This window comes from Parasteatoda tepidariorum, chromosome 1 (genome assembly GCF_982258835.1).
Source record: "Parasteatoda tepidariorum strain Cologne lab strain chromosome 1, Ptep-v5.0, whole genome shotgun sequence".
Taxonomy (NCBI): domain Eukaryota; kingdom Metazoa; phylum Arthropoda; class Arachnida; order Araneae; family Theridiidae; genus Parasteatoda; species Parasteatoda tepidariorum.
In genome coordinates this window covers 89,330,683-89,356,948 of record NC_141755.1, presented here as the reverse complement: position 1 = coordinate 89,356,948, position 26,266 = coordinate 89,330,683, and the positions used below count along the sequence as shown (strand labels likewise).

At 29.4% G+C, this 26,266-nt stretch overlaps 1 protein-coding gene across 2 annotated transcripts in view; it reads left to right on the top strand.

Moving 5' to 3' along the window:
- Positions 1-26,266, top strand: part of LOC107444233 (cubilin) — a 49,355-nt gene that overhangs the window by 11,526 nt on the left and 11,563 nt on the right. For both annotated transcript variants that reach the window (XM_071179477.2, XM_043052838.3), the window contains exons 5-12: positions 912-1,013; positions 3,485-3,691; positions 4,606-4,716; positions 11,195-11,452; positions 14,058-14,150; positions 17,063-17,362; positions 21,708-21,812; positions 22,720-22,944. In XM_071179477.2, the coding sequence (XP_071035578.2) occupies positions 912-1,013; positions 3,485-3,691; positions 4,606-4,716; positions 11,195-11,452; positions 14,058-14,150; positions 17,063-17,362; positions 21,708-21,812; positions 22,720-22,944 (1,401 nt within the window). The remainder of the gene's footprint in view (positions 1-911; positions 1,014-3,484; positions 3,692-4,605; positions 4,717-11,194; positions 11,453-14,057; positions 14,151-17,062; positions 17,363-21,707; positions 21,813-22,719; positions 22,945-26,266) is intronic.

The window sequence follows — 26,266 nt, the reverse complement described above, 5'->3', positions numbered from 1 at the left end:
TATAATATTTTATAAACACAGTTCTCCCTAGGAATAAAAAAGGGTAGTGCGCTTTTTCTCAGAAAAGGGCTCTTTGAGCTTTGAAGGAGCACTCACTCCACACAAAAAATTTATCAAAATGTGTAATATGTAATAACTGAATTTTATCAACAACAATTTTTAAATTTTCTTCTAATACTATTTTATGTGTTTGTTTAAAAGTAATTTTCTCTTATTATTAAAGTGAGAGGAAAATCTGTACTTTATAAAAATAATAAAAGGCATTCTAAAAACAATATCTGCACATAAATTTTTTCAAAAAAAGTAAACTAAAAAAAAAAAATTATTAATTGATAAACAACTTGAAAGCTTCTTTCAATAATTTAAACTGAAAGTTATGAAAAAATTAACATTTGAAGGTGCATTTTTTTTTCAAAAATAATTTTTGAATTTAAAATTACTTAATTTATTAATATTCTCCCCCGAAAAAAATATATACTTGTAAACATTTAACCTGTTGGAAATAATCCTGAAAAAGTAAGTATTTGTAATAGTACTCAGAATTATACCTGTAAACTGAGATAATTTTACCTGGATGTAATTATTATTTAAACAGTGAATTAATCTTTTTTAAAATGGAACATGAATAAAAGGCTGTGTTTATAAGGAATGGTGGCTTATTTTTACCTAAAGGGCTAAGAGGGCGCATTCAAAGGGCAAACAGAAAACAAATATTTTTCTTTTTTGGCAGTTACAAGTTATTTATTGCATTTTTACTGGATCTTTTTTACTTATTTTTAAGTTATGAAATAGTATTTTATTTCTGATGTAGAACAACTAATCCATTTTGAATTTATGAGTATTTTAAATTCTTGACAGCTGTGTCAAAATTGCTGATTCTCACCCAATCGGATACTTTGATTTATTTGCAGGTTCTGTTACAATTATGACTGATTTGCACAGCTTGGTTGTAAAACTTCAAGGAAATACTACAGATTACATAAGGCAGTTTCAAGGTTATTATTCTTCTGATGGTAAGAACTTGTCAATTTTCTTTTATTTGAGTTTAAACATAAAAATTCTACTTTAGTTTGTATATCTTTAAAACATTAAAAAATTGTATGTTCCTGTTCAGCAATTGCGGTTCACACGCAAATTTCAATAAATGTATAAAACTTGTTTCTTGCTTTTGTGCTTTATATATTCTTTGTATTAATTAATATGTACTAATACAGAGTGTAAAAAAATAATCATCCTGAGTAATTTTTGATCTGATAAAATTTTTATATCCTCAATCTTAATGGTTTGAGGCTTTAAACTTAAGCATGCTAATTAAATGCCAATAATATTAAGTCGAGAAATTAATCAAAAGCATATTCTAAAATTAATGTCTTTTTTTCAACAGTTTTGTGGTTCTGTTCTGCAAAATATAGGTCATTAAAATTAAGTAAATTTCATACTTATAGTTCATTATATTTTTTTGCTACTGCTAAACAAATTAATAAAAGAAATCAAATTTTAAACTAATGACTTTTTTAAAATTGGATAACTCAAACTCATAAATTACTTGACAACTTTCGTAAAAATATCTGTACCTTATAGTTTAAAATTTTTTTACTATTGTCAAATAAATTAATAAAAGACTATAACAGGGTGCGTAGCGCTTTTAAAAATGCTTAAAGGTCCTTTTTTTTTTCATTTTCGTTTTTTAAAAGCCCTTTAAGGTGCTTTTTTCATTGGGTGTTTTTAAAAAGTGCTTAATTTTTCCCCTTTTTCAAAATTAGATTTTTCCTTTACCATGTTGATTTTCGCTTCGAGTTATGTAAAAAGACGGCATGCAGCGTTTTCATCATAGAAAAAAAATGGGTGAGAATTTCTCACCCTTTCTCAAAAGCAGGGTGAGATTTCTAAAAACTAAAAAAACACTAAAACTCTTTAAAAAAAATTATTTCTTTGATTATAATAAATTTTTAACGTCTTCTATTTTTTAAAGCATTGAATATTTTTGGTGCATCATCATAGAAGATTTTGCCTTTACAAGGTATTTGTCCATCTTACATAAGTTCATAAAAAATGTTAACGTCTTACATGAAGAAACCTTACCTACGGTGAACATGTGATTGTAGAGAAATGTGCTCTGAAAGGGGTTCCGTGGTTGTGTTCTGTTGTTCGAAAAGGTTCTAAATAATACTGGTAAATAGGGAAGCTAGATAATGGGGCAGATGATGAAAATAATGAAAGATCTAGGAAGAAAAGTGAAACGGATTTTTTTCTAAATGGCGTAATTCGAAGCTTTTTCCAAAATGCAAGAAATTCGCGAATTTTGAAAATGATTTACAGAATGCGCGAATTTCTCGCGGTAATCATTTTTTAATGCGAGCAAAGAAAAAAATATGCGAGATTCTCGCGTTCTCGCGCTGTAGTGAAAACACTGGCATGAAAACGCCATTCGTTTAACATGATTCAAAATTTCATAATTTTTGACAATTGTCAAAAACAATGCCAAAAGGTTTTTTTTTTTTTTTTTTGTCATGACAGTTAAAACAAGATAGAAACGTCAATTGTCAAAAACTTTCCAATCCTGCCTAATAATGATATTTTTTAAAGTGCTTAAAAATATTTTTTGAGCACTTGAAAAATGCTTAAAAGGTGCTTATTTTTTGGTGAATAATTTGGCTGCGCACCCTGTAGTGATTTTCTTCGTGAAATTATCTTTGGCTAAACATATTTTATAATAGTGCGAGAAATTTTTTTTGATTCGTTTAAAAAATTCTCAAGATCTAAAAAAGTACTCAAACAATGAAATTAACATTAAAAGGGTCTAAATTTGATCCTTTTGCCCTAAAACAGTTAAAAAGTTAACAGAAAATTAAACTTGGTAAAAAGTTATTTAATAATGATTTTGGCATCTTTAATGACAAAATTTTGATTAATGCTTATATATTACTCAGCTTAATGTAACTTTTAATTTGATGTTAATTAATTTTTATTATTTTTACTTATAATTTCTTTGCATTTAGTTTAAAATGCTGAAAAAGGAGAATTTTGTTTTTAAATCTCAGAATTAATCCACTGTTAGAATAAATAACAGTACAAAAAGTTTTTCTAAAATATTTCTGTATGAATAAATTATCTTAACCAGGAAAAATCAAACTTGTTATTTTCATTTATATGAAATCTTTTTGCCTAAAACTTGGTATTTGATGTATGGAATAGTGCTGAAAATTTCTTACACTGCTAACTTCCTAATTTTTCAACTTTGCTAAATCAATATGATAAATAAATTCAAATGGGAATAATGCCCCCATCCCCGTGGCAGAATCACGGCGACATTATCGCAGAACTTTACAGAGTTCTTGCAGAAAGATTTTTCTTTTGAAAAGTAAAATATTTTACCTTTCTTTTTTACTGAAATTTACATGTTATATTTGAATCTTTTCTTTTATTGTTCCAAGTTCTTTGTTACTGTCTTAAACTACTAAATAATTATTGTAATTTATTTTAGAATGCTCCGTGGATATTACCCCTGATGTACATATCATCCATTCACCCATTTACATAGGGAAAAATAGCTCTGTTCAGTGTGACTATACTTACAATCATGTACAGAAAAAGCGTATAAAACCTGTATTCCAGTTTGATGTGTACAATTACACAAAATCTTCAGTTCAATTAACGCAAACAACTTATCCTTTTAGTACATACAATAAAGGTGAGTTTTTAGTTTAATAATTTTATAAATTCTGTTTTTGAAAGCATTTTAGAAACAGTATTACGCTTTTAGGAGCAAACATTAAATACAAAATGGTTTTTATTATTTAATGATGCACAAAGTGTTCCAAATCAATATTCTAAGTGTACCAAATCACATTTTGATTTGAAACCCTTATTTGAATAGTAGTGCAACTTCATTGATTAAATTTCCTCACTTTCATGTTCAAGACATTTTTATTGCATTTTAAATCTACATTTCAGCTAATTTGTGCTGCTAAACAGAGTACACAAAAATATCATACAAGATAGGAAAAAAACTAACAAGCAATACAATTAGAAGCTCCGCATTAAAAAAACTGCAAGAGTGCTGTATCTCTATTCAAACTAGGGCTTCATTTTTAAATATTTTAGAAACAGCTTGGTTAAATGGTGATATTCAAAGACATAAACAGAAGATGATTTGTATTAAACAATTCTATAAATCACATTTAACTTCATAGGTGTAAACAATAAAATTTATCGTTAACAAATTTCTGCAACTAAGGAAGAACTATTGACTTTTTACAGTAGTTTAATTATTTGCTAAGAGGTTACAATTTCAAATTTTAATTTTAAATGAGGATTTGGGTACGTTCTGAAAATATATTTTTTCAGGTTGTCTTCAGGGGAGAAGGGAGCAAAGCGTGCATTTTTTTTAAAAAAATGAATGAAAATTAATGCCAGTTCTATGCAGTAGTGTTTTATTATTGGTTAAATGACATTTAATTAACTAAAGCATGTTTAATCCAATGAAAAAAATATGTTTTAAATGTATAATATTAAGGTTTTAAATGCTGCTTTGCAATGTTTTATAAATTGTAGTGTTTAAAACTTTGAAATGGATGATTTATGTTGCAAATATTTATTTTGTAGTGAATCCTATGGATTTTTTCCCTGATACTGCTCACAATTCTATGACAATTACTGTCGATGTCAAAGATAAAGATGAAAAGTTTCGTTTACTAGTACGCCAAGTTGATAGTGGTAAGCCCCTTTTATCTTCACTTTTGCATTTATAAATTTTTTTGTCTAAATCCTCCTGTTTTATTCTTGTTATTACCTCTCTTTTCTGTTAGAGCGCTACAGTTCGATGATTTTTTTAACTTTGTTTTGTTGGTGGTTTCAAAACGTTGCGGAAGAAATAAATAGTGCATATTTTTTCTGATTAAAAACGCTTTCATCTTTATATAAGAAATTTTTTATTGTCTTCCTGTGCTAAAGTTATTCAGCTTAGGTAGTTATTCAGTTAGGCAGGGCCATGCCCTACCTACGCTGCTCTGACTTTTTTGTAAAAATAAGCCGCCATCACTTAAAAAAATTGCCTTTTTATTCATATCCCATTTAAACAAATATTTAAATAATAATTACACAGTGGTAAAATTATCTGTTTATAGGTTTAATTCTGGTTACTATTACAGATATTTATTTTGTCATGTTAATATTTTATACCTCAACTGTTTAATATTTTTAAAGTTTTACTTTTTTTAGGGAATATATTGATGAATTTTAAATTTATTTTAAATATTAAAATCATTTTTTAAATACCTTTTTTTTTGAAAAAAAAAGGCATCTTTAAATATTTATTTTCTTGTAATTTTCAGTTAAAATTATAGAAAAAAAAGCTTTCAAGTTTTGCGCTGTCCTATTTAATATTAACCTATTTTTAAAAAATTTTATGTTTTTAAAATACCGATAAAGCGCCCCAACTCGATAAAGCGCCCCAACTCGATAAAGCGCCCCCCTGTAGTTTCACATCTATGCAGATTGCCAATCAGTACCCAAAAAACGCCCCCCTGTAGTTTCACATCTATGCAGATTGCCAATCAGTACCCAAAAAACGCCCCCCCCCCTCTCTACACCACAATTTATAAGTTCTTATTTTAAAAATTTCTTTCTAAAATATACCGTATTTTTCGGCGGAAGAGCTGCGGCGCTATCGAAAAAAAAGTTGTTTTTTTCCTACATGCGGCGCTTCTGATGCAGCGGCGCTTCCGACGAAATATTTTTTGTAGCAAAAAAATTTGTCAAGGAAAGTTATTTAAGAAATTATTTTCTGAGAGAAAGACTATTAAAAAAAATTAATAACGAAGTCGACGAAATATTCGCCCGTATCGCGATCTGCTGCAGAACATCGCCAATTCTTAGCAAACTTTCGGCGGCAGCCTGTAAGAAAATAAATAAACGAAATAATAATTTTAAAAAAACATCGCATAAGGAGAAAATTTAAAAGGTATGCATCTTGTATCCACCCCCAGCTTAAAGAAAAATCACAAGAAACAGAACAGAAAAGGAAGAATAGGACCCTAAATCCGACACTCACGGGACTGACGAAATGCCGAACTTCGGATCTCTTTCGGAAATTCCAATATGGCCCCCAAATATTACTATAATTCAATTCCACTGTTAATTTCAGAAAAACCAATAAATTTAGTCAAGTTTCGATCATAGATTATGATGGGGTGAATTTAAAACTGGCCCATCATAAGAGAAATTTTACTAATCAAAATAATACTCTATATAATATAATCAAGAAGAAATAATCGTTTCTTCTTTGGAGCGAGATCATAGTTCTCGTTTTTTCTTTTAGATAACATGTTGTTTTAAAAAAAAAAGACGCTTACCTCGCAAGAAAAAAAAAAAACTTTTTAAACTAAATGCTAACAAACTAAAAAAGAATGACAACAAAAAACAAGCTAAAAATTAATAATGATAAAAAAAGAAGAAAAAAACAAGCGAGCAACAATTAACAAGAAAAAATAAAAAGCGGCAAAATAAAAAAAATTAATGAATCGAATAAAAAATCGCAGAAGGGATAAATTCATTTTATTGTCCATGTGGTAGTTTCAATGTCAACTGGGTGTGGCCAATTTATGGTCAAACAGAGGGAAATTGGGTGGCAAATCAGTAAAGCACAGCTGTCAAGATTGATTGATCAGTTTTTTCCAAATTCCATTTTTTTATTTTGTTCATTGGAAATGCAGGTGTTTTTACTTCTCACTTTATTTTAAACTGCTTTAGAAACAGATGTTTCCTTTGATACAGATTTATTATTATTTTTTTCTTCAGGCTTCGTTTTTATTTTTAAAAGATAAAATAAAGTAAGTTACTTCAACAGAATAAAATTCAAAATAAAAAGAATATAGCTGATTTTCTTTGTCTTATCAATATAAATTTCTTAAAGAAAAAGCGAAAAAGATTAGAAGTCAAGGTCACCTTGATTGGAATGTACACTCACTGATAAGAATGTGACAAAAATTTAGGGTGTGGTGGGAGAGTTGAATGTAAAAGATTGAGCAGAAAAGAAAGAATATCCTTTGCCAAGCAGGGGAAGAAGAATGTAAATTGGAAGGGGGTGGAATTGAATGAAAGAGATAAGGAGTAAAAGGGAATTATCATTTCTTAGAATTGTACTACAGGGGCAACAAAAATCAGAATATTTTGGGGGTGGAGACTGAACATTCCCCTTGTTCACAGAGATTAGAATCAGTCCTTATTGTGATCTCTAACAAGCAGGATGCCTAAAATCAGCTCTTATACTGTTTCTAAAAAGTTGGAAGTCATCCAACGGCATAAGGAAAATGGTTCTGTTATACACCGAACTTCTAGGCATTTCGGCATCGACAGAAAAAGAATTCGAGAGTGGATTAATAAAGAAGAAATTTTATTAGCTAATAATCAAGGGGAACAAAAGAAAATGCGGAAATTAATCACTGGGAGAAAACCTTTATCAGAAGAATTAGATGATACCCTGTTTGAATTTTTAGAAAAAGAAAGAGAAAATGGCTTTGCTGTATCCAACAGAATGCTAGAAGAAGAAGCATTAAAAATAGCAGCTTCTCTTGGACTTATAGATTTCAAAGCATCCTCTATGTATATAAAACGATGGAAAAAAAGGTTCAACATTTCCATGCGAAGAGGAACAAATGAAAGCCAGAAGTTGCCAAGTGATCACGTTGAAGCCGCAAATAGCTTCATTCAAGCTATTCGTTCGTTAAGAATAAAAAATTACTACACGCCATATAATATTCGAAATATGGATCAAACGATGGTGCGGTTTGATGAGCCATACGCTCGGACTAATGATATTGCTGGAAAAAGTACAATAAGAATCACAAACACGGGGTGCAAAAAGCGAGGCTTTACCGTAGCGCTAGCAGCAACTGCCTCAGGGCATAAGCTTCCCGCTTTCGTGATTTTAAAAGAGCCAACAGGACGCATCCCACCTCGCGTGCTGAAAGACTTGAAAGTTCCTCATAATGTAAAAGTTACCTGCTCTATCAACGGATGGATGACGACCAACCTTATGGAAAGTTGGTTAACGAGGATTTGGGGTCCCAATGAAGATGATGTAAGAAGATTGATTATCTTAGATCGAGCTTCAATCCATAGAACTTCAAGTCTCCAAGAAAAATTAAAAGATCTAGACACTGATTTGGTTTTGATTCCGGCAGGGTGCACAGGCCTTCTGCAGCCAGCAGATGTTTCGTGGATGGCGCCCTTCAAAAGTGCACTGCGAAGAGAATGGGCCGTCTTCATTAGGAACAAACAAAAGACTCTTGCTGGGAATTTAAAAAGGCCAACTCGGCAAGATGTGATTGGTTTTGTGTCAGCCGCTTGGGAAGCGGTCACCGAAGAAGAGACTATTTCTAAATCCTTCAAGCGTTGTGGTATATCGAACGCTTTAGATGGAAGCGAAGATGGGCTATTTCATACCAGATTAGCAGAAGTCAATGTCGGATCTATAGACAATGATATCACTGATGAACTGAATGAAGAGTGTGTTAACCTTATTTTGGATGACGATTCTGATATTTCTTTTAATGGATTTTCAGATAATGATTAAAGTAACTAAATAAAATATCTTTCTTCTTATGAAATATGCTGTATTTTTTCACCTATTTGCATGTGCTGCAATCGCACTGAAATTTAAAAATGAAGGATCACTGTAAAGGTAAGTGATTTTACTAATTAAAATTTATATTTTCTCTCTTTTGCTATGATTATTTTTACTGTATATTTTACGATTCATAATTATTAATGCCCAACCAATATAGATGATTTTTTAGAAATAAACGGTGCTTAGAATTTTCTTGAGTACCGTTTATCGGCCCCCCTCTATATCACGCCAATTTCGTCAAAATTAAGGGGGGCGCTTTATCGGTATTTTACGGTAATTCTTTATACAATAGATAATTTTTCCACATTGCAGCATTCAAAAACTAATTTTTTTTGACCCGCTCTAGCTTGAAACTCCATGGTTGCTAAATGTATAGAGAAACTTTCGAGCCCTTCAAAGACTATGGAATCGTACAATTCATGAAAGGCAAGGGATGTGATAGAGGCAAGAGAAGGGGCTAGGACATTTGTTCCTATTCATAAAACTAGGGGATTTTTTTCTAGTCAGTGGACTGAGAACATTTATGGTTCAAGTTGATTTTGATGCTTTGGATTTTTGGTTAAATTTGGATTAAATTTTGAAATACAATAAATTTTATTTCGCACTCGTTTTCTGAAAGCTTTCATACTCCCACCCTATGAAAATGTTCAATTATTTTTTCTCAACCAAGCTAACCAATCACATATCTTTCTTACAATTGCTAACAGCAATGTTCATAGACAAATTTTTGCAAGTGTTGCTTTGACGCTAATTTTCTCGATTTCATTTAAACATTTTGAAGCAATGTTTTAGTTTAAAAGGGTTTTTTAAACAAAAACTAACTATATGTTGATAACATTTGATTTTAGTGTTTGGTTGATAATTATTTAATATTTGATTCAAAATTTGAATTGTATAATCTCAATGTCGAAAGTTTCTAATTGTTGTGTGCATTCCAGAGATATTTCCGAAATTGTTTCTCCTTTTTTTCCTGAAAAGCTAGCAAAAAACCAAATAATGTGTGGTAAACATGTTAGTTGATGAATTAATATGGAATATAAGACAAAATATTGATTTGTGTTTATTTGGAAGAAAGAAAACAAATCTTTGTTCTGCCCTCTTTGGGTGCATGTTTTTAGTTGTAAAAAAAAAAACTAATCTAAACTGAAAAAGCATGTGGCTAGGTTGGAATTCTTTAAATATTTAAATAAAAATAATGAAATTTAAAGAGTTTTATGTAGCTTTTCTCTAAAGAGTACACAACAATAAATTCAACAATTTTGCATTTAAATTCCGAGCCCCGTGGCAGCATCACGACGTCAAAGTCGCAGAATGTTACAGAGTTCTTGCAGAAAGATTTTATTTTTGAAAAGTAAAAAAAAGTTTCTTTTCTGCAGAAATTTACATGTCATATTTGAATCATGTATTTAGATAATAACTTTTTTATATGCTCAATTTACGCCGAAAGTATCAATGTAATGTTTCGATTGATTTTCACGTGGATTTTAAGTATTCCAAAATATATCAAACAATATGGAAAATTCGAATCGTGCATTTGAGTATTTACTTAAGGCAATAATTATGGCAAATTGTTGCCAGTGAATATTACCATATATTGTGAGAATATTATCCATAATATTAGAATAAAAAATTATCACATGTTCAATTAAAATAAATTATTTTTTTTTTTTGTAAACACAGCACTTTTTCTATTTTAAATTAGTAATATATGTGCTTGTTATTATTAAAAGTATCTTGCAGAAAGATATTAGTGCTAGAGTTTTGTTGCAGATAGCTTGAAAAAATTCTGCCACAGGAATGCAGAGTATCTCAGTAAATAATATTGCTGATTCAAAACCAGCAACATTAAACATTTGATTTTAGATATTAGTTAAAAGAAAATAGGATCAATAAATTCTGTATAGGGCTATGAATGTAAAATAGCTCTACATTTGAAAGTAAATAAAATTTTATGGTAAAAATGAATTTATAATGGTTCGGAATTATTTTTTTCTGCTTAATAAAAATATTTTAAACAATACTTGTCAAAGGTTTTTTGTATCGCTATGTATTTGCCTTTCGGTGCACTTATTGCAAAAACTTCTTAAAGTAACACATTAAAACACTTTTTATTCAATAAAGGCAATATATTCTACAAGCTAAACATTTTTTCTCCACATCTATCTTAATTTAAAAAAATTAATGTTGTACCAAGACAGTAAAACTTTAAAAAATAAAGACATTTTTCTTGTGGTTAAGTAGCTATCCTTCACTTCGTGAATAAAAAAGGGGGAGCACGCTGAATTGGAAATTTTAAGATTTTAACCGGGAAAAATCTAGGAAATTTTAAACCTGATTTGAGAGGCCATCCTGAATTAAGATGCTTTAAAAGTTTACATTTAGCCTGGAAAATATGGTATTTTTTCTTAGCGAAAACCTAAAAAGCACAGTTCATATTCCACTACAAGCTTCTTCAAAGTATCCATTCTATTACAGCCTTATTTTATTAATTCATTTTTTTATGAAAAGAACTAATTATGATTTGTTGCTCATAGTGTGTTTATTAAATGTTTGCTGTTTCCCTAGCTTGCAGTCAGTACATCCGCCTTAATGGTGTGTATCCAACTCCAATTGCATCACCTAAGTATGTTTTGGATAATGGAACTTTTGGAGATGAATGTTTATGGATTATCGAGCATGGCGATGGAAAAAAAATATTAGGTGTAGCTTTCATTGAACTCTATTTATCCACTGTATTGGACATAGTATCAATAAACGATGGAGCATCTTTTGTTTCTCAACCTTTGTTTCAAGTTACAGCCTCACATGCAAATACTTCCATGAGTAAGTTAAATTTTAGAAAAACAGTTTAATTTTCATTGTCACCTACTGTTAAAGTAAAACTCTGTGTTCTGTTTGCAAATAATATTTGCTTAGTTTTGAATTACCTCTCTGTTGCTATAGAACAGTGAATCTTAAACTTTTTTGGTGTAGGAACCCTATAATATTTAAGAAAACTTTTGGGAACCTTATAAGCCTTGCACACATACGATAAGCATGTGAATGAGATTGTCAATTTCTTCACTTGTACTTTTCACAGTTGCAGGGAATTAATTTTCAATTTTAAAACAGAAAATTATGTGGATATTTAAATTAAATAAAACAAAAAATAAAAATGTGTTGAAACATTTTAATTTTATCTTTGTCTGCATTGTTTTATCTCAATCTGTATAACATTTGCTAATTATAAAATCATTATAATATTTTTAAAAAATGTCATAATTGCTAAAATTGTTGATGATCCCTACTGTACAGGTCTGCCATTGGCGACTAAATTGACTATTTTAAAGCAATAGCAACTATGGCGACTATTTTAGTAGAAATTTGAGTAAAAACAACTAATTTGCTATGAGTTGAGTAAAAGTGGCGACTTTTTTGAGCCAATTAGCGACTAAAATGAAGAATAGCTTCATGAGTTTCCCCTTTCCCCCACTTTTTTTGCCGCACTTTTGTTTCATCCAAACTTTATTCTTCTTCACTATTTGATGTCAAAAGCAAGACAGACATGTTTAACCAATCAGACTAATGGAATTGAAATTGCACTACGTGAATGCTTCAGGAAGCTAATGTAATATCTCTGAGGATTACGTTTTTTCCCCTCTTTTAATTTGAACTGAGTAGCAAAGTTAAAAAAATTGTCGTTAAATACACAAAATGTGTAGTTAATTTTTTAGAGCAATTTAGAGTAGAAGAAAAGGTATATGGTAATATTCATTTTGTCGAATTGTGATCATAACTTTTTTGATAAGCATTAAATTTGGAAATGCATCATTTATGAAAAATAAACAAAATGAAAACTTGATTGATGAATTAAATTGCAATATTTCTTCTTTTTATTTTTCAAATGTCTAACCTAAGCGGCTGCAAATTAGAACCAAGAAAGGAAATTCGAGTTTCAAATTCACCTGTTCTGTAGCAGATAAAAATAAAACTCCCTGTTTTTATGCATAGTGTGAAAGAATAAGAGTTTAGCAGTTAATTACAATTTTGGATCAATTTATTTTAAAGTTTGATTCGATTTGGAATATTGAAGTTTGCAGGGATCCCCTATTTTCCCAAATTTTTCTATTATTTCGGCACTCTTATTTTTCTTATTTTTTTAAAATCGGCTCATTTCTGCTATTCCTCCTTTAAAAAGCATAGTGACAGCCAAAAAAACAGAATAATGACTCAAGGTCAAGTATTGCAACTGCACCTGTTTTTCAATGCATTCTTTTTAAAATGGGGGTGTGAGGAACATGAAATCATTTTAGTACGTCAGCTTCTGTGTCTGCTTGCCAATTCATTTTTAACTGGAGTGGAGGAGAAAAAAAACCACACGGCTTAAGATTGAAACACGCGTTTTTCCTTCTGATTTCGATTATTGTTTCAGCAAAATGCTGAAACCAAAGTTAAACTCTAGATAATATTAAATCCTGATCCAGAATCTCGGCAACATAGTCGCAGAACGTTACATAGTTTTTACTATTTAATGCTCATAAATTCAGCAAAATTTTCGTCATTACGATGGCTCAATTAAGTCTATCAAAAGCCGGTATTTTTGTAAACATATCACATTTTGCAATATGTAAAAAGAAAACAGGGTGCATAGCGTTTGTAAAAAGTACTTAAATGTGTTTTTTTGGGGATTTCGTTTTTAAAAGCTTTTAAAGGTGCTTTTTTCATCTGGCGTTTTTAAAAAGTGCTTTTTTTACGAATAATTTTTTTTCCCTTCAGTGATATCTGATGGATCCCATGCATTTCACGAAAAATGGGGAGTTTGCTACGTAATCATTCACACGGACTTCATGTTCGTACCCACGTTATGACTTGCGCATGCGCGCACACTTGAAACCGAAACCCGAGTGCTTCAATTTGGATAGAGAATATCAGATCCTTATGGAATGTTTTTTTTTTTAATTTATTTTAATTTTGTTCTTGTTTATTTTATTTTACTTCTAACACTTTTTTTGACGTAGGGGTATGGGTACTTTTGTTCTGAATTCAGGGTCAAGTTGAATTCACTCGGTGATGTGGGAAGGTACTGATTGTTTCGATTTACGCCTGTTTCTTTTTCTTTTTTTTTAACGCTAAAACTGTTTATAAAAAGTTTTTGTTTTTCAATAATATTATTGATTGAATATGAATTTTTTGAGTGCTTGAAAACTTTTGTAAAGTGCTTGAAAAGTTCTTAAAAAGTGCTTATTTTTTATTCAAAGATTTGGCTACGCACCCTGGAAAAGGCTTTTGATAGGTCAAATTTTTCCATCATAATTGCGAGAATTTCGCTGAAATTTAGCAGAAACCTAAAATAAATTACTTAGAGTAAAATAATTTACTATTACTTTGAGCAAAATAATTTAACTTATTATATTTTATAATAACCCATGCAAATAATTTCTCTCCACAGATCAATTGATACGGTCATCTGGTCCATATTTGTGGATAAGTTTTAAACCGAACAGCTTTATTTCAGAAATAAAAGCCAATATCACTGTACATGGTAAGTTAATTTTCACTCTAACCTTATTCTTTTAATGATTAAAGAAATGCAGTCTCAACAACTTATACTTTTTTTTGCTATTTTTATCATATGAACAATAGATTTATCAAAATAAATAAACATTGAAGAAAAGAAATGTGGTTTTTTTTCATCATATCATGCAATACGAAAATTCACTTTAGAATTAAAGTCTAATAAATAAAAAAAAAGCTGCAATGCCCACAGAATGAAAGTAGGGAAAAGTTTAGTCATATTTAAGTATTATAAATTCAAATTAAATACTTTAATTGAAGAAAATTTATAGGTTTTAAGCAAAAGTCTAAAATAAAAACAAAACTGCGATAGTTCAAAATAAAATTCAATGCTTATTTTGTAATGTACTTTATTATTTTATTTTATTAATTATTAGATTTTTTTATATCGTAAACATTTTTCTTTTTTTTATCGAAAAAGATCACTTAAGCAACAAAAAATTGAAATCTAAACTACAAACAGTGAGCAGTTTAAAAATTCACATTTTCCGCCATTTTATGAATTTCTCAAGTTGAAATAACATTGTATTTAAATTAGGGAGGGATGTAACGAGTATTTGGCCATTCTGTGAAAAATTCAGTTGGTTGAATGATCAGTCAAATATTCGGCAGAATATTTTTAGATATTTATTTTTCTAAGTTTTTTTTATTTTTGAATTTTTATGGATATTACTTTTTTTTTTTTAAATTATAATCAGACAAGTCATTTTTTCGATACTTTGAGAATTGAGAAGGATTTTTTTTCCATTTTTTGCTGCTTTTATTGTAACCCAACATTTATAGAACGTCTCATACTATTAATTTATTATCACTCTTTCCCTGTACTGTAATATAAATAACCAGTAACATGGAAAAGTGTGATTTTCAGTATTAAAGTTTTGTTTCAGGAACTAAGAAAAATTTGTTTTTTCTGTTTTTCTTTTTTTATGCATTTTTATTATGAGTCAGCATTTTTTTTAAAAATAAAGTTACCAATAAAGTTTATTTTATAGCAATGTTTTTTCTTCTAAAATTATGGCAGTGAGAAAATTTTAAATTGAGATTTTCGGCATAAGTTTTTCATTTTAAAAATTAAGAACGTTTTTTCTATCTTTTTATTTTCTTTAAATAAAAAAAAAAACTTTTTTTAGACGTTTTCATTATAATGCAGTAATTTTTAATAGCATTTCTGATGACTTAATTCTTTTTTCTTGGCTTTTTCTGGTAATTGAAAAACTGAGATGTTCAGCTTTAAAAATTTTTTTCAAAAATTAAGATTGATTTTTATGTTCTGTTTCGCTTTTCGACTTTTTCAAAAACGTTCTTTTTAGAGTTAATTTATGAATACGTTTTTCCAGGAAATAATATTCTGAGCATTAATATTTTAGTTTCAGTGTTACTATGCTGCTAAAAGATTTTGCTATTTGACCCCAAATGTACGGCGTTCAGTCGATTTTTTTCTTCTTTTTTTTGCCGAATATTTGTTTTTGACCAAATCACAATTCATTACCACATTCGACCAAATAATATTCTTTGCGGAAATAAAAACGAAGGAAAAATAACTAGGATTTACTATAAAACTGTAATGAAACACCGTATCAAAAAGTGATTATTTAATTCCGCGATTAACAACCACGTGTCGTAATAACATCATAGTTAAATAACGGAATCGTCAAAATCATGTGGAAAAGTATAGAAGTAATTGGGAAAAAATATATTTATGCTGAACTCAGCACGAATAAAGCGTGTCAAATGCATGATTTAAAATTTCATGTTGTAATAGAATAATTGGAATTTTTTATAATACGTGGGAACGCATAGCAATAACTGCCGAAAAAAATTTTGGAAAAAAAAAAAGAATTGAAAAAAAAAGATAAAAAATCACTTAGATTTAAGATGAAATCGTCACAAATAAAGTGCACAAAAAGTGATTATTTAAATTTGCGATCTGAAAGTCGCGTCGTCATAAAAATTCGCGATTTTCGAAATCACGTAGAAAAGTGGAAATAACTGTTTAAAAAAAATCATTTATACTTACTCTAAAATCGGCTTAAAGAAAGCGCGTTAAAGGTACATTTACTAAAGAATCTGTTAAAATTGACTGTGTCAAAACGTGATGACTTAAAAGTGAGATTAAAAAATGCCATTTTTTAAATTTTTTTTATTGTGTTTGGAAGCTCTCGCGGGCCGCACTTCAGTAGTCGAAGGGCTGTATTTAGACCCGCGGGCCGCAGGTTGTGCACCCCTATCATAGAGAATAAAATGCGAAAACGACTGCAGCCCGACTCCGCTTGCATTACCGTTCTCGGCATATTTGGCAAAAAGATGAATCGGCAGCAAAGCATTAGCAATTATTTTGGTATCGGAAACGATTCCAATAAAAAGGTTAAAACCATTACAGAAAAGAGTGGTGATAGAAAAAATGGTCTTTAACCGCAATTATGAACATCTACCTAAATGGAAAACCCCTTACGGATTTCTGTGCAGAAACCTCTGTAAATCATTGACTTGATAGGGGTACTGGCAAACGTCATATTTGATTCATTTACAAAACACAGTACCCTCAGATAAATTGACATTCCAGATAACTTTACCTTTGTCATTTAAATTATTTCATAAAAGAAATACTAGGTTACTATTAGTAACCTAGTATTTCTTTTATTACTGTATAATGTAATCCTAGTAACTACTAATTCATTGGGCAATTTATATAAATGTTTGTAATAAATAAGAGAAAATTATATTTTTATTTATTTAGAAGCTACGGGTTAGTTTCAAAGGAGGACGGGTACATAGTTGGGCAAGCCGTCCTCGGGACGAGTAATATTTCTGAGTTCCATAATTCTAATTGAAGGTATAATTCTTCCATAATTTAACATAAATTTTTATTTAAAAATTTAGGGCAAGGTGGACATTATGTAGACAGTGGACACATAAGAATGCAAGAAACAGTTGGCAACGATACAATATTCATGCTGGATGTCAACGAAACGGAAGTTGTTTTGTTAAACTTCACTGTATCTGCGTTTAAATCACCTGCTACTTTGACTATCTATGATGGATTTGATTTAAGCAATGTGATCACAACTCTTCATGGTGATGTGTGGTATCCCATCTTGTCACAAAGCTCCAAGATGATGATCATTGCTACTGGTTTCAGTGCAGGCTCTTTTGAGGCTGATTTTAAAGGAGTCTCACCTGGTAAGTGAAAGCTTTTCATTTTAACCTTATAAAACCTTTAACCTTATATGCAGGGTATCTGCGCACCTGGAAAGTCATGAATTTTGGTATTGAACAAAATTTGTCATGAAATGTCATAATTTTAATTATTTTATAAAAAAATCATGGAAAGTCATGGATTTAGGTCGCCGAAAATTTTTATTTTTAAAATGGAATAACCCCCTCCAATTTTTTGGTGTTCCGAATATCTCAATTTGTAACAAAATTCCCGCTCACAGTCATATTTTATTACAATATAAAACATTTTTATCATGCTCTTTAAAAATTATGGTGTTCTTTCAAAAAATGAAAGAAAAACTTTTCTAGAGCAAATCATCTTTTAATCTTCTGGGATTTCAGAATTATTATAATTGTTTATTTATTTTTTATTTTATCTAATTAAAATTCTAGCTGAAGCAAGCCAGTCATTGGCGAATTTTTTTTAAATTCGGAAATGAGAACTGAAAAATCAGGAGTATTTCTTTTCTTTCGGGTGAACAAAAAAAGTATCTTTAGAATATAATTTTGCAGAAAAAAAAATAAATATTTGCTTTTTTATTTTTTTCAGCTATTTTATTGCTTCAACTATTTCTTTACTCTGTTTTTTAAATTTAAAATCTATAAACATGAAGATGCAGAGTGTAACAGTTTTGTTTATACCTATCATTTCACTTTATGTCATTATAATGCTTTTTTAAATTTATTGTTGTGTTTTTGTTGGAAAAATAGTCTTCTTCTTCTTCCTTATCCCCAAAATTAGCAGGGCTAAACTATGTCCATGAAATTCATCACCCGGAGGAAGTCGGCCACCATAAGTGTGTTATTAAGAATGTCCCTTTTGTCCAGACCTAGACAGTCCAGTATATGTTGGGGGGAAGCCTGCATGTTGTGGCACCTGGGGCAGTTAGGGTAGATTTTAATACTACCCTCAAAAGAAAGGGACTTAAGGTGGCCGCTGATAAGCCTGGTAAGTGCAGTCTGGTCCTTGCGGTTGCACCGAATGTTGAGTGCACCTCCTGGACTGGTGCTCTGGTACCAGTGATGTTTGGGGGGTACGAGCCAGGAAGCGAGGTCTTCTTTTTTCTTTTTTGATGCCAGCTCCATGAAGGTGAGGGAATTTGGACTTATCAGATTTTCTTTCGTCCCCTCCTTAGCCAGAGTGTCGGCGATGTCATTGCCCAGAACCCCAACGTGAGAAGGGATCCATTGGAGGTGGACTTCACGCAATCGTGAGAGGATTTTAATTTTTTGTAGGATTGAAGCACCTGTTTTGTCTCTCACCTTCCTCCAATGCGTTAAGTATTGTATGGAGCTGAGGCTGTCAGAGAGGATCCAGATGTTATTTTGATCCTGTAGTGTTAGAAGAGAATCCAGGGCAGTATCAATAGCAATGAGTTCACTTCTAAACACCGAGCAGAAATCAGGATTCCTTTTGGAGATGTTGAGGGAGACATTACTTGATTTGATGTAGACACCAGTGCCAGATGATGATGTTTCCGTCTTGCTTCCGTCTGTGTACGCCAGTATTGATTGTTTGGGGATGGTATTAATAACCTCTAAAGCAAGTTGCTTAAGCAATTCCGGGTGATCCATCTTCTTGTTAACTTGTGATGAAAGGTGTTGATGGAAATAAACACCAGGTAGTCCTTCAGTTGGGTCAATGAATTGTTTATTAAGGCAATCCTCGACATTTCCAGCAAGTACATTGTTAACTACGGCCTGGCTAAGTGGGCTGTTCTTCTTTAGTCTTTGGTTGCTACTCCACCTTTGTAGATAATCTGCTGTTCTGTTTTGGTGTCCAAGGCTAGAGAGCTTGTTAAAGTATTTAGTAAGGAGATAATTTCTTCTGAGACCTAGAGGCTGGAGGTCGGCCTCAAACAAGACAATGTCATTTGGACAACTGTTTCTGAGTCCAGTAATAATGCGAGCAGCAGAAAGCTGGACTCGTTCAAGTCGTTGGAGGTTTGAAGCAGATGCACAACTATAGACTGGTGCTCCATATTCCAGGATTGGTCTGATGAGTGCAAGAAATTAGTCATGAATTTGAAAATCTAAAATGTAGCAGTTACCCTGTATATATTAAACTTTTAACCTTATATATTTTCTTAATTCATAATTTTTTTTAAAATGCTTGATAAGTGTTCAGCTTATATTTAGTTTCATTTTTAAATGATTGTTAAATTTCTTTTTAAAGATAAGAATTTAGGTTTTTAGCATGTTCCATTCTTATGTCTCAGTTTTTTCATACACTTTCTTAGGTTCTGGAATCGTTATTATCTTAAACATCCTGCACATTTTTTTCTGTAAGAATATTGATAATGTTTAAAGGTGTTTAATTGTTAATGTTGATAAGGTGTTGTTAATAGTGATAAATTTGATAATGTGTCTCTTTCATTTAAATACAAACTCTGTCATCATATATTCATTAACATCTGTCATTTTTAAAGTTACAATTTAATCGCCTAAAAAAATCTAGTTTAGTTTATTTTACATTAACTAAAATTAGATTTTTTAAAATTAAAAGCTGATTTAAATTTAACATTGCTATACTCTGTTGCATGTTAAGAAAAAGACCATTGTGGTATAGAATTTTAGTTATTACCTGCGACTGCATTTAGTATTGTTAGTTCTGTCAAATGATATAAATGTGCTTCATAAACAATATATAAGTTAAACTCTCTTGCCAGAAATTTAATTCGTGTTATCTTTTACAATAGTCATATAATAATTAAGAAGGGTTAAGTTTCGTAGTACTGGAATCCTGGACTTGGTGACATATTTCAATAAATAAGGAGAACATTCGCTCTTGATAAGGAAACAACTATACAACGTCACTAGAGCATTGGATTTGATTGGACCACTAAAAATGGTGCGTCTTATACTAACATCCTTTTAACAAATCAAATGATAGATAATTTTTTTTTTACTTCGTTATGCTGTAGAAGAAAATTGTCTGCAAAAAAAACCATATTTATTATTCTTTCAAAAGTTAAAGGCGAACAGAAAGTTTTCACATTTGTTATGATTTTAAGATATTATTTTTATTGAATCTTATTAACAAAACAATAGTTTTATTAACAAACAATAAGTTTTATTTTCCTCACTTCACACGATTTAGGAAAACAAACAAAAGGAAGGCTGTGCAATGTTTTGTGAGTTGACTATGTTGATATAAATTCACATTGAAAGCTTAGTATTCATTTGGCGTGCACTTAGATGCAAACAGGCATTCTTCATAAAGACTATAGTTTTTTCTTAACTAGCAACAGAGTATAGTGTCAAAACTTGTTTCAAACCTCCAAAATCTAGTATGAGAACTGAAAATGATGTAATTTCATGTTACAAATTAAATCTAACTTATAAATGCAACAATGAAATACCTGATGTGCATTTTAAACCGCATATTTATAGCGTATCATTTGATAAGTTTTTCAAGTTTAAATGCATGTAGAATTGGAATTTTTTTGTTCCCAAATTTTGTACTCAATCAATTCCCCATTTTGTACTCAATCAAAATATGAATAAATTAAATATGCACAATGAGGGTAATAAATAAATGTGACCTATTTCTCATTCCCTAGTTAATTACTGCCCTAACCAATTCAAAATGAAAAATTATTTTCAAATTCAAAGAGTAATATTTACAAAGAAAAAAAAAAGTGTGAGCTCAAGTAGCAAGTGTTATATTCCTATTCTTTTTAGACATGTGTAAACACAAACTATGAAGTAAGTGATGCACAGTATATACACCTTACTTAAAATCTATTCTATTACTTTAATCATAATTAATAAGTATGTATTAGCAGTTATATTTAATAGTATATATATTATTAATATAAAAGAAAATGTAAATAAATAGAAATTGTCCTTCGAACTTGATGGTATGAGAAATTATTTAATGTGATGAGATTTCTGTTCATTGCATAACTTCTCCCAATACTTGTGAAATAAAGCTACTCTAATTTCTTTCTGCAAGGTTTATTCTAGAGCACTGACAATAATTGCTCCTTAAGAGGGGTTAGAGAAGCAACCGCTAAAAACTGAAAATTTTGCTGCACATCACTCATTTTTTACAGATTTTCCAATTATTAATATTTAATTAATCTTATATAGTGTATATTAAAAAAACTAGGACAAACTGAAATTGTCGATAGCTAAATTAGGAGTAAAAGCATCTTGATTAAGGACCACGAAACTTAATCCTTTAGAAATAAAAATAGAATGCTCATAAAAGAATAATGTTTGACTTGAAACTCCAGACTTGCATTTAAATAATTTTGTTGCACTTAAAATAACTGGGTTTTTTTATTTATTATTTTTTATATAGGTTGTATGCATATGAGTACACTTACCAATGAAAATTATGTGTTATCTGGGAACTGCAATAACACTTGCATGTGGATTATTCCTCCTCAAAACATTCCTGGCTCCAGTATGTAAACAATTAGTCCTATTTTATTTGCACTTGTCTTTTACTTTAGTTCAATATTTATTTTGCTCTATTTTTAGTTTTTGTTAAGTTTAAAAAATTTTCTGAAAAAATTTTGTCTACAAAGCTTAACTTCTTCACACTAATCTATTTCCATGTAAATAAATAGTGTCATCAATCATTAAAATGATTCTGTTTTATACTACTATAATCATATATGAGAGTAAATTTGAGTAAAATAAAAAGTTGCACTGTTTTTTTTTTTTTTTTAAACTTGATACGAAATTATGAAAGCAAGCATTATATATCATACTTTGTTTCTCTTGTTCATTTTTAATTGAAGCTTTAAACAATAATTTAAAGTTTTTTTTTTCAAGTGAATAAATGGAATTTTTGTGGGGCAGTCAACTTCAAAATGTATGAAAACAATTATCTTCATTAAAATCGTGAAAAATTATTTAACCCGTAGGGATGAAAATACATTTGCATATGAAATAGTTATAAATTTTTTGTCGTATGATCAAAATGAAAACAACTTAATTTTTATTTATAACAAATCAAACTTTTATTAATTTTAATTTGTAAGTAGTGTGTTTCGCATTACTATACGTAAACGGGAGCACTTTTAGGTAGTAATATATAAATTTATGTATCAACATTAAATTTATAAATCCCCATATAAATTTGTAGTGATTTCCTTACAAATACTTGTTTGGCTTAAAGCGTAAACAATGACTTTTTTTAAAAATTCTAATTAAAGTCAAACTTTTCATGTGAATGACGCTTGAAATTTTTCCAGCACTATTTGACTTGCAATATTCTGTGAACTAAAACAAAATCAGTTTATTTTCATTTTTGCTTTTGCACATTAATCATTACAATCCTTAATCTTGTTTGCGATTTATTGCAGCTCTTTTGTTACACCTCCAGTATATATCTTTGTCTAAAGATGATTCTGTTGTGATATACAAGTTAGATGCTGATAGAACACAAATAGGTAACTTTGATGTCTCCCAAAATAATGTACCCAAATTGAGTATCCCTGCCTCGACTGGTGCAATGGTCCAGATTACTCGTAAAGCTTGCGTTAAACCTGACAATGTTGTTTTGGTTGGACACTCTAGCTTCATCCCAGGTAATTATTGTATTCCCAATTAGTTTTACCTACATTAAGATTAATAGTGATTTCTATGTGCAGCTAATATATTCCCATACAACTGGAATGAATTTCCGTACTTGTTACAGATTTTAGTTTTGTTTACTGAAATTAAAGAAACTTAAGATTTTTGGAAATTTATATAAATTTGTATTACATTTGAATAAGGGGAGAGTCGGGTAGCCCCGCTCACTTAAGGAGTATTGCTTATATTTCTGTATAATGTTGAGTAATAATCAATATTTTTGTATGTTTCTATTGTTTTATCATCTAATTAAATAATGTAAAAAGAATAAACCAAAAAAAGAATAGTTTAACTTAAAAAAAAATAGAAATTTTAAAAAACATGTTTTTCAGCTCTTTTCAAAATTTGTCGGGTAGCCCCGCCCAGTTACAAAAATTATGTTTTTTGACTGTTTTTTCACATGTAAATGAAAATGACCAATGTATTGACAATAGGTAAATCTCGTTTATCATTTTTATCACGAAATTATTTTATTTATTACATATTTATATACTTTTAGTGAATTCTATAATTTAATAACAATCATTTAATAACAACAATATTTGTTGTTAAAAATGCATATAGCATTCAAATTTGAAGTAATAAAATAATATTTGCAACTGTACATTTATCGACGAAATAAAATTGGTCGTTGATGCCCGACATTCATGTGAGCGGGGCTACCCGAAATCCAATTTTTTGTAAATTTTTAATTACTTGAACAATTTTTCACATATAGACTTCTTTCTTCGTGCAAATTAATCTTAAGACTGCATACATTAATGCTGTATGCATTGAAAAAATTATTTTTTTAGTATTGAAATGAAGTTTAATCAAAACATTCAACCAATTTTTCTTAATTTCATGACTACTGTATTCAACATATTTTCAAAACTATTGTTTTCCATGTTAACAGCTCCATAAATACTTGAAACTTTGAAAATAATCTTTTTTTAATATAACAATTAATGTCCGATGGCCCATTGACTTGAAAAGTATTCTATACATATGAAATTGACAGTGGGCGGGGCTACCCGACTCTCCTCTACTTTTTATTTTCTGGTCTAGTTTTTATCATTCTTTCCTGTTCTATGTTATTTTGTTGTTCATTTGTTTTCTGAAAAGTTTTTAATAATTGATAATTTTTTTTAGAATTTTGGGACCAAAACTACGATTTGAGGGCCTTTTATTAATTTGACTCAGTTTAGGAAAACACTGTAACTACAAATGTCTTATCTTTTTTTTTTTTTATGAACGTCAATTTTCTTAATTTTGGTGTCATTAGAAAGAAAAAAGTTAACACTGTATATAATTACGCTGTTAAAATGCTGAAATTATTTATATAAATTTTTTAAAAGTTTCATGTTAATTTTTTGAAGAATTTGTTAAATTTTAAGAATTTTTTCATTGGGAAGTAACTTTTACTATCAGTGTTTTCACCTTAATGTTTTTCTCGTTTTTTTTTTTTTTTTTTTTTCCTTTTAAAAAAAAAATAAAAAATAGATTATAGCTAAGATATATTTAATAAATTTAGCTAAATATATTAGCTTGTCATAAATTTATCTTGTTAATTGGCTTATTCAAAAATTTAGCTAAAATATTCTTTGTTGAACAAAACAAAGTTTCCTGATTTAAATTTTTTTCTCATTATGTTATACGTCATGTTTTTCAATATAAAGAATAAATAATAAAAAAAATTGTTTTACGTCATTAAGAAAGTAAAAAGTTTTTTTTTTTTCCTAAATAAATCAAGGTTTTTCTATTCGACAAAAACAGATGTGTTTTCCTTTTGGCCATAAAAAAATTAATTAGTTTATATTAAAAAAAAAAAACTATTTTGTAGCAAAGATAAGCTCTCTTGACTTCAATTTTTTTCCTATATTGTTAAATGTTATGTTTTTCAATATAAAAAATTAAGAGGCTATTTTGGCCTTTAAAAACATAAAAAGTGGTGCTTAGCCAAAGTAATTAAAGTTGTTTTTATGGCAAAAAAAAAGTTGTTAGACGTTAATTTTTTCTTAATAAAAATCCCAAAAGTTTTTTGTTTTTGGTCATTGAAAAAATTTTTGGTTTTTTACTAAAAAATTCAAACGAAAACATTTTGGTGAAATGAAAGTTTCTTAATCTCAATTAAAAAAATAAAAAAAAGAACACCCTCTTGATTTTTTTTATATTGAAAAAGTCAAGAATCAAATTAAATTGCTAGCAGAAAAAAAAATTGAGATAAAAGCACTTCATTTTTGTTTGTATTAAAAATCGTAAGTTTTTTTTTTTTTTTTAATGTTGAAAAGTATCATATTTAACATTATGTGAAAAACATTGAGATGGTAAAAATTGTTACTTCCTTCTTAAAAATATTTCTTACTTTGCCAAAATAAAGAATTTAAAAAAGTATTCCAGTAAACTTATTAAAAAATTATATAAATTATCCCTAATCGTAATTTTTGTCAAGAAGAGTTTATTATAGTGGATTTCACTTGAAATGAGCAACCTAAAATATAAACAAGAAATAGTAACTTTTTTGGTAACTTTCAACTTTCCTTAAACTACCCAGCCATTTTTTTTATTTGTTTACCTTTTCTCTGAAGTAAAAACCCTTTTAAAAGTCTAAAGATTAAAAATATATGTTCCTTTTCTAATGTCATTTTTACGTTTCTTTTTTATTTGTCATTTTTAGTGTTTAATTTTCAACTGTTATTTTATGTATATAGTATATGATTAATGTGTGCTCTTTCACAATATTTAACAATTTACTGCTATCACTCTCTATCAACATTAAAATCCTTTTAATTTTTATTCTATCAACCAAGGCTGATTGTGCTCAGGAAAAACTCCGGATTTCCGGATTTTTTGCTAACCATGATCCGGAAGTTTCCGGAGATCGAAGGTTCAGACGTTTCAAAAAATCATTGATCACAAAAGTTTCCAGAAATCAAATTTTCAAAGGTGGAACTTAAAAACACGGGTTATTTTATTTGTAAGGGGGAGCCAGATGCTTTATAAGCTTATATTCAAGATAAATTTTTTATCAGTAAATAGTTATTAATCATAAACTGAAGAAAAAAAAAGACATTTGTAAATTTTAATTACTACTCCAGGTCGACATAGGTATTTGTAAATGGTATAGGTATGTGTAAAATTTTAAATATATTTTAAGTAAACTAAGAAATATTGAGAAAAAGGAAAGAACCTTGTTTAAATTTTTTTTCTAATTTTTCGATTTAAACTTTTTTCTTTACTCAAGAAATTTTCTGGAATTTTGACTTAGGCTTACAATCACCGCTGATCAACATAATT